This window comes from Microtus pennsylvanicus, chromosome 7 (genome assembly GCF_037038515.1).
Source record: "Microtus pennsylvanicus isolate mMicPen1 chromosome 7, mMicPen1.hap1, whole genome shotgun sequence".
Taxonomy (NCBI): domain Eukaryota; kingdom Metazoa; phylum Chordata; class Mammalia; order Rodentia; family Cricetidae; genus Microtus; species Microtus pennsylvanicus.
The window spans coordinates 78196522-78208968 of NC_134585.1; the positions used below are offsets into that span (position 1 = coordinate 78196522).

General features: G+C 39.8%; 1 protein-coding gene across 2 annotated transcripts; it reads right to left on the reverse strand.

Moving 5' to 3' along the window:
• Position 1: 1 nt before the first annotated feature.
• On the reverse strand, positions 2–12344 carry LOC142854849 (guanylate-binding protein 7). Of its 2 annotated transcripts, XM_075981201.1 has the most exons (11): positions 12237–12344; positions 10165–10360; positions 8520–8647; positions 7471–7580; positions 7141–7337; positions 5479–5724; positions 4355–4635; positions 3337–3549; positions 2127–2229; positions 1621–1814; positions 2–1340 (listed from the first exon to the last, which is right to left on the reverse strand). In XM_075981201.1, the coding sequence occupies exons 2-11, from the start codon at positions 10334–10336 to the stop codon at positions 1101–1103; spliced, it is 1884 nt and encodes a 627-aa protein (XP_075837316.1). In that variant the 5' UTR covers positions 10337–10360; positions 12237–12344; the 3' UTR covers positions 2–1100. The 2 variants fall into 2 exon arrangements, with proteins under 2 accessions (XP_075837316.1, XP_075837317.1); XM_075981202.1 differs by lacking the exon at positions 5479–5724 and having other exon boundaries at positions 968–1340.
• Positions 12345–12447: the final 103 nt, after the last annotated feature.

The window sequence follows — 12447 nt, forward strand, 5'->3', positions numbered from 1 at the left end:
ATAGTTTAATTGAATATACATTTTATATTTAAATTTATAATTTGTATGTTTATAGTTTAATTGAAATATATATATAAACCAGGATTCATATCAATGCAAATCTCTATAGCATATCCTCCTTTAAATGTAAACACACAATTATAAACAATATTTGGGAATATGGTTGTAGTTCTGTCCATACTGCTTCCTGCTGTTTAAGGGCGCTGTTAATCAGATCTTCCAAGGTATATCCTGTGTGCTAGGTTCATCTCAGTCAGCAGTTGGGCGAAGTAATTTTTTGAGGGATGTTCAAGGCGATCTTTCAGGGGGTCTTATTCCATGAAACCACACCAATCTGGAAGCAATCCATAGGCTCTCATCCTCTGTGGAAACAAGAGAAGAACCTCTTTTCCAAAGCAACACATCCTTAGACCCAAATTTGGAAGTCATGTTACCTTTATATAAGTCCAAAGCAGTTTCTTTATTCATTAATGGTAATCACAGCACACAGAGGGGACTCCCACATCACATGGGTCTCTGTACTTCTTTCTATATGCTGCAGGAGGAAAGTTTTCTAATGATGGCTGAGCAAGGCCCTGATTTATGAGTAGAGCAGAATGACATTAGGTGTCATTTTATTGCTACTTTTGGGCTGAAATGTATAGGAAAGTAGTATTTGGCTATTTAGTCTCTGGTTCTTGGTCACACTCACAGTTATGGGATTCATTCTGTGGAGTAGACCTTAAGTCAGATCAGAGATTGGCTGGTTACTCCCAAGTTTTGAGTCACCACTGTATTATCATACTTTGCAGGCAGGACACTCTTATAGATCAAAGAGTTTGTGGCTGATTGATGCTTGTTTTTCTTTGGTAGTATGCCGAGTGTTTCCCTGTGCCAAAGATGTTAGCATGTGGGGTGAAGGTTCTGTGGGCACCAGCTTGACTTCTCCACGTTCAATGAGTTGAGTTATGTAGGTATTGTCTTCAGCAATGGGGACTTGACATCAATTTGTGGACAGTGACTTATGTATATTCTTGGTTTTTGAAACTTAATAAATGAAGTTAACGTGACATAGAGTTTAAAAATAATTCTCAGGAATAAAGACCCATACCTACAATTTTCTAAGAAGGATTCTTTGACTTTTTCATTTGATTGCTTAGAATTTTCAGCCCTACACCAAATAACTTACCAGAACCAGGCAATACTGAAATTAGCACATTTCCAAACCCATCAAAGACTTGTGCAGCTAATGAGCTGCTCGGATTCTGATTTTTTTTAATCACATTTTGTAGTAGGCTTATCTCATCACCCAGTGCCTCATATTTTGTTTTAAATCCCTCTTTAAGCATGTCTTCTTGGACCTGTAAAAAGGAAAATACACCTGGAAAACCATGTTTTGTTTTTTTTTTTTTAAGGTTAGGGGTTTGCACTTGCAACTCAAGTAACTAAGGACACATATCTATCACTCTACTAAAATGCACTCACTAATGAATTTCCCTAATAAATGGGTATGAGAAATGGTCAAAACAAACTGTATCCTGTATTTTCCTCAGCACCATTTGCATGAGTGGAGATGTCAGACAAGACCAAACCTGAACACTGTTGTTCCTCTGATAATTTCTAGGGCTCACACGAGCTTACCTTCAATTTGTGTGCTAGCATCTCCTCTTGCTCTCTCAAAAGGTTCTTCCTTTCAGTCTCCATCTTCTCATGTAGTTGGTCCATATTTTCCTTGTAGCTTCTCTCTTGAGATTCCATCACTTGCTGCAGTTCTTTCTGTTTCTGTCTTAGTAGTTCCTGCTCTTGTTCCGCTGCCTCCTTCTGAGCCCGCTCAGCTGTCCCACAAGGGTTTGAAAGAGGCAAAACCCAACAGTCAGGACAGAGCTCTCCTTCCTTGGGCTGAGAGACATGGGTGATTTTAAAAACATCTAGGAAGAACTATGAATTCTAGGGCCCATACCTCAAAGGTACATTTCAGAATGATGCTAAAAGACACCTGCTACAGTAGCTGAGTGAGACCATACCTACCCTTCTTAATCTCATAGTAGTGGAGTATGCAATCTATTGTAGAAAGACCTTCCTGACCATACATCCGCAGGCTTAACAGAAGCCTTCCAATCCCTGTGAGAGTCAATCCTCCTATGTACCTTCCATGGCCTTCTGCCCATCAGTGAGGGCTTTGTCTGATTGCAGGATGAAGTCCTCTATGGTAACCTGTGACTGTAGAAAGCTCTGAAGGACATGATTTGCCTAAGGAAACAGAAAAGTGAAATTAACAGGCCACAAAAACACAATGCTGCCCTCTAAGTCCTATATATTTTCTCACCCTTCTTAAGATCCCCCCTTCTGTTTCCTTTGCTTTAACAGTAGTAATTCAAATCTCTTCTGCAATTCTTGAAAATCTTTGGTGGTAGCCATCTCCCAAGTCTCTCCTTCCAAATAGTGTTTCACTTCTCAGACCAGGTTACAACCACAGAGCCCTAGGCAGAGCCTCAAAATTGCCCTCTCCATTGTTTAATGTACCCACACAGTTCTTGCCTGCTAGAATCCTCGTTGTGTTTTTATTAGACAGGTAAACACCCATTGATAATCTATCTTTTCTCTTTATCTTCTTTTAGGGGAAGCTTTGCTAAGCTGTCTTCTAATGTCTGCATGGTTGCTAAATATATTGAGATAACTGTTTTTCTGTGGCCTGACAATGCATCAGTGTCTCAGTCACTCCATCACACACCTCTTAAATGCACACAACAGTAGTCCATAATCACACCCTTATTCTGAGGATTGAATATTATTGCAACCACCATGATATTAATCGCATCATTATTTCTGCTCTCTGTTTGTGCTGGGATAGTTCTTATTCTGAAGAATCCAACTGACTATAGTGAGGCACGATCATCAGTATCTCATGGACAAGGGTGCCTTTTATCTTCAAACCCCACTATTTAGTTCATAAAATAATTGCCTGGGTTAATCAATGGAACAAGTATTCTGCTCCAGTTAGTGTTATCCATTCTAAAGTCCTTTCAGGGAAAGACTAATTTTATGACTTTATTGAAAGAGAAGGATAGAGTGATATGGGGAATATTCTTACCATACCACATACATAAGTGTGTGCGTGTGTGTATGAAAATTTCTTAATGTAACACAGTACCATGCACAGTATATACTATGAAATGTATAAACAATAAAACTTTTAAATAAATACATAAGAATTATTAACTCAGAACTTTATAATCTGGAAGTGCATAGCTAGACATACTCAGCCTTCTCCTCATGAGAAGTTCAGATCTAAGGAAGAAGGATAATTCCTAGAAACCCTGAGCCCCATCTCCCTGTTGCTTATTCCTCATTCCTCACCTTCACTCCCTTCCTGGGCACTCGCTCATAATCCTGCTCCACCTTCTTCCTGGCCTCTAAGTAGAGTCTGTGTCCACCAGGAACAGAGAAAGCTCCACGTGAGATGTTCTCCCTCAGGTGCTCTGCAAGCTTCTCCAGCTCAGCCTGGCAGTAACTGAGAGATGCTTCTTCATTCTGTCGAAGGAAATCTTCCTTATGTTCCTCTATGGCAACCTGCCAGGGGATGATAGAGACACCAGAAAAGGAAGCTGTTGAAAAACAGATCCAACTTTGTTCTTGGGGGAAGTAATAAACTTAGATGTGGAAATTGCACCATGGGTCAGGAAACTCTCTTCACTGCCATGTCTGAGTCACCATGGACACCCCATGCCTTTCCAGTGGCCAGGCTCATCCCCTGTGAAACAATAAGGTCTATCCGCAGGACCTTTGGCTCTTTTAGCAGCACTGAGATTAACAGTGAACAATTCGCCAGCTGAACAGCGGGGCATGGTTGGCAGGAGCACCTCCTCCAAGAATTAATATGAAGGAAAATACACCTATAAAAAAGCAATTCACACAGGGACAGGAACTTTACATAGGTTCATGAGCCCTTCATTAATTCCTCCATGAAGAACATGAGTGTGTAGAGACAGAATAATAAAACTTTGTATTATACTTAGAAATTCCAGTCCAAGGGATTCCCTTGCTTATGAGGCTCCCCAGAGCTTTCGGGTGAGGGCTGAACTCAGTTTACAACATGCTTCAGTCTCCTGATGCCCTGAGCAGAGCACACAAGCCTCCCTGCACCGTGCTTATAGTCTACAAAACTGAGCGGATGTATATGTGCTTTCTCATCCTGATGTGTTTATTGAAAATACTTTTGTAGCAATGAAAAAATTATCAAGTCCCTGAATTTAATCTTGTAGAAACCTGTCACTCACAAGAATCCAGATGAATGGCAAAGTCAAAATGGCAACTGTTTCCAATACTCCTAAAAGTGGATATCGGGAAGGAAAAAGAAGAGGCACAGATACAGTACCACCAGGTTCTTCTGGAACTGCTGATTTTCATCCTTGAAGGAGTGCTCCATAAAGACAGCAATGGCTTCCTTCTCACAGGCTGTGTGCACATTGAGCAGATCCTGGAGTGTGTTTGTGGGGAGCCTCACTAGCTGGGCCATCCGTTCAGTGTAGTGGTCAGTTGCCTTCTGCACAGCTATGGAGTTCTCACGCTGGGCCAGAGTGGTCACTGCATTCTCCAAGCAAGGCACTGCTCCACTATTGATGGCATCCACATAGGTCGTCACCAGAGTTGCCAGTCCTGACCAAAGCAAGAAACTGAAAGTTAAATATCAAGCTAACTATTGTTAATTTCGCATGATTCACGCAACAGCAATGAAATACTAAATCACTTAGGCAATGAATATTTCATGCATGAGAGTAAAGCCTATTTTGTTGGACCCAACCACAAATAAAAGTGATAATGTTTTTCGAAAGTTTTGAATTTTAGGACAATAAGAAAGCGTTATGGGAAAGGAGCAGCTCTTCTGCGTATTGGCATCATGTGACTATACAGAGATATTTCATTGAAGGACATGTGTATATTGTGTTGGGGGATTGTGTGAGTGCATGGTTGCATGTATTTGTGTGTGTCTGTGTGTAGAGGCAAATGGCAAGCCTTGATAATTTGCTTGTCTCTGTTTCCCCAGTTACAGGTGTGCAAAACCACTCTCAACACTTTCAGGTGGACTCTGGGAATTGAACTCATGATTGTAAGCTAAGCACTTTACTGACTGAACCACCACCTGAGTCCAAAAATAGTGAATTTTTAGCTCAAATTCACAATGAACTTTTAGGAACCTTGGTCTCTTACTTCCTTTAGAACTCTCTTTTCTAACCAGAGAAGCAGCTGTGTCCTTGAACATTATTTCAAACCAGGTATTCCCTCTTTAACCTTAGTCCTGCTTCTTTGATCATTAGCCATTTCATAAGCTTTATTAGGTTTCAATAAGACTCCATATAGAGAGATGCTATTTCAGAAAGATGAAATTTTCTAAATAGCATAAACAACTCTTTCTCTGTATGAGACACTAACCTTTAATCAAAAATTTTCAGCACACTATTTCAAAGTAGAGAGATATTCATTAGCCCAAAGGTAACTCACTGTTTCCATTGACAATGATTCCCTCTTTCAAGGTCTTGGCCTTGGAATTGGAAAAGACGTAAGAACAGAATACTTTTGATTGTGCTTGGAAATTGGGATCCAACTCGTCTTCTGGTATTTCCTCAACATGGACTAAGAGTTCTTTCTCTTTTGTAGGTCGATCAAAGACAAAACATTTCCGTTGTGGAAAGAAATGCCTGATGCATTCCCTAGGCATGTTAGCATTTTGGGCTTTGAGACCCCTACCTGTAAAAATATGTAAAAGAAATTAGTTCTTTAACAAAACGGCCCTCAGGCTCAGGGCCTGGTGTTTTCATTTCCAGAGAACCTGGGGTCACAGTTGTTCTCTCCTTCATCTCCTATAATCCACCACATGCTCTTCATTTGAGCATCTTGGACAATGACAAATCCATTTCTGCTTAAAAGTAAAGGGCAATAAAGCAATTATGATGATAAAGAGTACCAGCTATCCATGGGATAGATGCAACTAATTTTTGGTCTTCCTAGTGTTTGGTACAGACCCCGGTGGATTAAGAATTTAGCAAACATTTTGGACTAGTGGAATCAAAGTGTTAGAAGAAGTTTTCTGACTTTCCAAAATCCTTGTCAGAAATGAAATTTGGACCTTAAAACAAAGTGATTCAGAAAACAATAAGATGCTACCAGGAAAAATTAAAGATGGCATATGATATCAGGTCAGGAGAGAAAAGCACAAATATCATAAATACTTCAGAAGATTCTGTGCCTTGTCAATTATGATGAGTAATACTAACTTACATTTAATGTAAAAACCTCTTTTCTTTGCTAAATAAGAGTCTGTTAGTGTTGGCTGAGAATTACAGCAATCCCGTGCCATACAACTATTCAATGAATGTTTGTTGAGAGAAGAAAATAAATGAATGAATAAAAATGCAGAGAGACCTCTCTCAATATCTAAATATTGTATATTTAAAAATAGATACAATATTAAATATGTTAACTGTGAGACTGTCAAGAGAAAAGAAGGTTATGAGAAATGGAAAATAAAGATTTAAGTTCTCTGTAAGAAAATATTGATTTTTTCTGAACTATTCATAATACATCTTTATCTGAAAAATATTAAGTAGTCAAGTAGTAATAAATATACTGTACAAAAGAATTACAATTTGGAATAGATCACTTCATTTCATGTGATTTTATAACATCTATGTACTCTCTCTCTCTGTATATATGTGTGTATGTATAAAGTTAGATATATATATATGGTTGGAATATATGTATGTTAAGGTTAAGTTATAATATATATCATATATATTATCTATATGGTGTGGTTGTGTGTGTGTGTGAAGAGAGAGGAGTGGGAGAGAAAACAGAAATCCTTTATAAGGAACATAATATGTGGGGTATGAACGTTATAGAAAGTATTGCTATCCAAATAACATTTTTCACAATTAATTGATTTAAGATCATTTGGTCCAATATTTGAGCCTCATTGTTTCCATTATATTTAAACTCCAGCAGCTGAAGATTGTCCAGGATAATAACCATGGAAAATGCTCACTAATTGCCTTTCAGTTATCAGTTTATTACTGGCTAAGAGTTCAAATTAGGGTAAAAGCAACATTTATGGCAAGTAATGAATGAGACAGTTAGCGCCTTCCCTCCCAAGCCAGGCTCTGATACCTGGAATCAGCTTCAGGGCATTCTCCAGGTACTCATCCGCTGTGATGACACGTCCATCTAACTTCAGCTCCAGAGTGAAATCCCGAACAGTCCAGACAAAGTCTGGGAAGAAGCTCACAAACTCATCAGAATCATCCATTTCTTCAGATTGTGAAGAGGATTTTGTTCTGATCAGCTCAGTGAGTTCAGTCACATAGCTGGGACCTTCGCTAAGGAACAAAAGGCAACATTCTACCCTCCTAGAGGTCTTCTACAAACCCATTTCCTCAGTCTGAAGTACTGAGTAATATAAGCCATTAATAAAACATGGTTAGGTCCCTGGAAGGATACTGCAGCTGCTCCAGGGCCTGGTGGTTGATGGTGTTCATGCTGTTGTAGACAAAAGTGCTGCTTAGGAGCACAGCCAGGGCAAAGATCCATGAGTCATTCTTAAGGTCACCCTAGAGGACACATGAAGACAAGGGACTTCAGAATCTAACCTCCATTCTTTCACTTGCTTATTGGCTGCTTAAGCAGAAATACATCAGACTGATAGAATGAAGAACAATGATTTGAAGAATAGAAAATCTTGTTTCCTTTTCAGCATTGAAACTGACCTTACCAGTTTCCATAACCAGAATCAATGACACTGTCCAACTATGCAAAATATTTGCTATAGTGCTTGGTACAGTATATGTGCAATAACACCATACCATTTAATTAACAGGCTACCAATTATGTCGTATTAGAGGCAGTAATATTTACTCAGATCCAACAACTGTTCATGAAACATCTACAGAATACGAAGTACTACATTCATCTGTAAGAATGCAAATTTTAAAGTAACAATAGGAAGAGGCAGACCTGTAAGGACAGAAATACAACCATGATGACTAGCTGTGCCAACAGTAGAATGCAATGCTAGTACATGGAGAAACATGATTAACTTTAGTAAGTGAAAGGAGGGCTGTCTCACTTTAGTGTGACTGTGTACCTGGGCTGTGATGGCTATGGTGGGAAAACAGCTTCTTTTTAAATACTTGCTGGTAGATGTAATTATAGATTTAAATAAGGCACACATGTGGCAAGCTTAATACTCAGTAAATAAAAAATATTATATCGCACTGGTCATATTAATGCCTCGCATACCTCTTTGGTTTGACCGAAGCAGAGGCTACATGTGAGGATTTGGAAGTTCAGGCTGGAAGCAATATTTGAGGTAAGATGTGCTACTCTGAAAGCCAGGCAAATAGATTAGATGCTACCCAGTTCCACAAACTCCAGAGGCGGTGGGTTGTACTCTATCATGTTTGCGATTCTTGCAACCAGCACGGAAGGTGAACTAAAGCTGCAATCCAATGGCTAGACTCAAGGCTAGCCCCCATAACTCTCTGACTTACCTTTTCCACATCACCTAGACCCTCTGTGTCTAGAAGCACAAGGGTGAACTTTGACTTGGTGGGGTGAGGCACACACCACATCCAGATGCCCTTAGTTTCAGACCTCACTGTGGTGCCAAGATTGAAGCCTGCAAAAGAGAATAATGAAGCCATGTTAATTCATATTAATCCTTAGAATATAGGAGACAGAAGTTCTACCCACAGTGGCACTGAGCTGATCTAGGTACAAAATATTAGGAGGAAAGAAGCCCTTGCATGTTCCTTGTAGCAAAAGGAAGGTAGTGGAAAAGGGCAGATTGAATGACTTAAATTTTCAAAGACTTGAGTGTATATTTTACAAAATAAGCATGAGAATTACTAGATATGAAGAACTGCCCCACCTTGTCTATAAGCTGGTGGCACAGACCCAAACTAGCCACATTAGCAGAAATTAAAATCAGATGGAGTTTTTATTTTTTAAAAAATGCAGAGTTCTCTATTGTTGTTAATAAACATGTAACTACATATAAAGTTTAAAAAACAATTTGATGTCATGAGGAAACACTGAGCATGCAAACATCCTGAAATCTAGATTCACTTCTGCTTTTGTTACACCAGGAGAAGTCTGTGCAAAAGTACCCCAACATAAAGACAAGCTCGTGTGTGAAAACCTTGTCCTCCAAAATAAACTCTGCAAAGAAATTCATGCTCACTACAACAAATGATATTTTCACATATTGACATATAAAATTTTAAAATAATTTAATAATACTTACAACAAGCAGAATGAAGTTTATAAATTTGTGATCCAAGGAAGACAGAGACCTCAGACAACATGTGTTGGATGTAGTCTCATGCATTAAAATAGACACATATGCTTTATATAAATATGTATAAGTATACTTGTTAAGAAGTTTAAGTGTAGGCCTGATTTTTGTAGATGCACAGTTAGATTTTTATAACTGATTTTGTGAACCAGTGGGAGAAGTTTCGTGAAAATAAGAATATTGATGAACCTTGGGAGAGTATAAGATGATATGCATAAAGTTGAATGCTAACAAAGTTTTATATTTTGACCTGGCTAGTAAATAAATAAGAATTATCTTTATTAATTATGCCATATACTGTATGTAATTTATGTAGTTATGTATTACTACATATACATATTTGAAAAGACTTCATAGAGAAATGTATATAGTTATTAAAATGCTGTGATGAAGTAGGGCAGAAAAATAAAAAGGTAACTCAAAAATGATATGACACAAACTCAAATCTTCTCTCCCCTTCCCCGCTCCTCTTTTCCTTTTCTCTCTTTCCCTCCTTTCTCTCTTTTCCCATCTTTCCCTCCCTCTATCGTTCACTCCTTCTCTCTCTCTTTTTCTGCCTCACAGAGTGATGCTTTCAAAACCTAATTGCCCACCCATCCTTTCTTCCCTCCCTCCGTTTTTTCTTCCTTCTACCATCCCATCTTTATTATTTTAATAAACAAAACACAGTGAATTGCATTTGCACTGACTCCATAGTAAAACTGATAAGAGAAAAGGGAAGGTGATGGGAATTGATCTGATGATTGATCAATCTGATGATCAGGAGAGAATGACCAATTTACATTGCCAATGATTCCAAACAAATGGCCTCTGTCCTTCTGTCTGAAGACAGCACTCACCGTGGTTCTGTCCTGCCAAGCGGTTCATCAGGTAGGACTTCCCTGTACGGTACAGTCCTACAATGGCCACCACCACCACAGGCTGAGTAATTTTCTCAAGAATGTTTAGTGCTTCGGGATTCACTCTCAGCTCTTGATTCTCATTTTCCACTAGGCAGATAGGAGCCTCCATGCTGGCACTAGATGTTATGGTAACCTGCAAACCCAAAAAAAATCATTCTCAGGAGAGTATGAGATCTCCACGCCACCTCTAGTGGCATGTCAATTGGCGTGTATTTACACAATGAATGCATCCATTTCGGTTTTTGGTGTGGGATTATTTTATCTTTGTTGGGTTGAATGGTAATTTTTCAGGAATCTCTCTAAAGCAAGAACTCCAAAACCAATGAGAGTAGAAGAGAAGAGATGTATTCACCAGTGGACCAAAGTCAGGATGGTTCCTGAAGGTTTCTGTCTGGAGTCTACTTTGCATTCACATTTATACTGGCAAGCAGGCAAGCAAGGGTGATTTTTTTTTTCAGAAGCACACATGGCAGAAAGCTTTTTACTTTACAAAGACGTATGTTACATTTGTCAGGCGTAAGCTTTTGGGGTCAGGTTAAGGGCAACAGCCTGTTGGGTTTGATCCATTTCTCCAGGTTGTTCTATTCCAGCGAGCAAATGAAGTCACGCTTGGCAACAAGCAGTACAAACATGGAGCTTTAAGTCAATCTAGTAACTGGTCTTTTCTGCCTTATTTTACTTCAACAAAGTCTTATGTGACCCATGCAAGGGCCAAACTTTCTATATAGCATAGACTGGCCTTGAACGTCTAATCTTGCCACCACGCACTTTCTTTTCTATTGAGATTACACACATGCATCATCTTACTTGGCATTCTAATTGTGATTTTTCTTGGGCTGTAGGCAGAAGTTTTGCTATGTGTTCAATTTTTTTTTTTCAGGTAGTATCTCACCAAGCCCAGGATGGCTTCTAATTTTTTTTTTAATTTTTATTTATTTTTTTTTTTTTCAGCAGCAAAGACTGATCTTGAACAATTGATTCTGGTGCTTCCACATCCTGAAAGGCAGGAGCATGGATGAATAACACCATGCTGAATTTATATGGTGCTGAGGAGTGAAGGTTCATCAACACTAGGCAAGCAATCAACCAACTGCAAGCAGCCCCAGGACCTTCAGCTTCCTTCCCGCACAATGATGGTAAGTGACAAGTGTGTGGTCTTGCACTGACAACTCATCATCCCACATCTGCTTCATGCCCGTGGTGTGAAAGATGGCACATGAATATTATTTCTCTTCAGTGGCCAGTTTCTCTGAAAATGCATCCTCATCAATAAATACTTCTGTGGGCAAAGGTCTGAAGGTGGTGTCAGATTGACATTATCTCATAAAAGTATCCTGTACTTTAAAGCCTTTCCTTTTCTGGAGTCACACAGAAGAGAGTTCAAACTGCCTCAGCCCTAGATTTTTCGCAAGTTGTCAAAGCTGTATAAAACTGTTCTTGGATGATTGACACCCTTTGAAACACTACATGAAGATACACAGGCTTAACTGCTGTTTTTAACCTTTGACTAAAAAGAGTGTGACTGACTCCACCCCTCAGGGCACGGAGTGCAGCTGGTACCACAGAGACGCTTCAAACCCGCATAGCGGATTTAGTCTGTCTGACATAACATGACATGGCTCTGTTTTCTGTTTCTTCAACTTCAGGAGGCACAGGGAGAGAGCAACTAAGGAGCCTGGGGTTAGGTCCCTCTGTAGCAGAAAGAACTTCGCCCCCTTATGGTGGAGATGTGTACAGGATTGCACAGACCAAAGCTCAGGTTCCTCTTGGAACCTTGCTCGCATCCCCCATCCCTGACCATGGCTGATGCACCGGAGCCAAGGCGCCTCCCTCCCGCGCGAAGCAGCGCCGGGTTCACACGCCCTGGGGCAACGGAACCGCTTCCAGTCACCTTCAGCCACCCACCAGTGTAAATTGAACCAGGGTAAAATTTGCGCCCTGGGACCTCAGGACCTTGCTGTAGCCCCTTAGAAATATGTGCCTTGGGTACCGAGCCGCAGGGCACTCACCTGACTGCAAGGGACGAGTCTCTGCTACCTTGGCTCAGCACTCTTAAGCTTGCTGCTGCGTCCGGCCTTCTCCAAAGTTCTATTCTTTAGAAAGAGGAGTCAAACAGGATATTGCACTCACCCAGTTGTGGAGATAGAAAACCGAAATTGAAACTGCCTTAGCCTGTTTATGCTTGCTTTCTGAATTTTGCACTGTTTCCAGGAAAGAAAA

Excerpts from the sequence above, each read along its gene's own strand:
- LOC142854849 (XM_075981201.1), bottom strand. The coding sequence starts at position 10,336 with ATGGAGGCTCCTATCTGCCTAGTGGAAAATGAGAATCAAGAGCTGAGA. Across the intron at positions 7,338-7,470 it reads CAGGCCCTGGAGCAGCTGCA|CTATGTGACTGAACTCACTG; the intron begins GTATCCTTCCAG and ends CGAAGGTCCCAG. Across the intron at positions 5,725-7,140 it reads TGCCCTGAAGCTGATTCCAG|GTAGGGGTCTCAAAGCCCAA; the intron begins GTATCAGAGCCT and ends ATATTTTTACAG.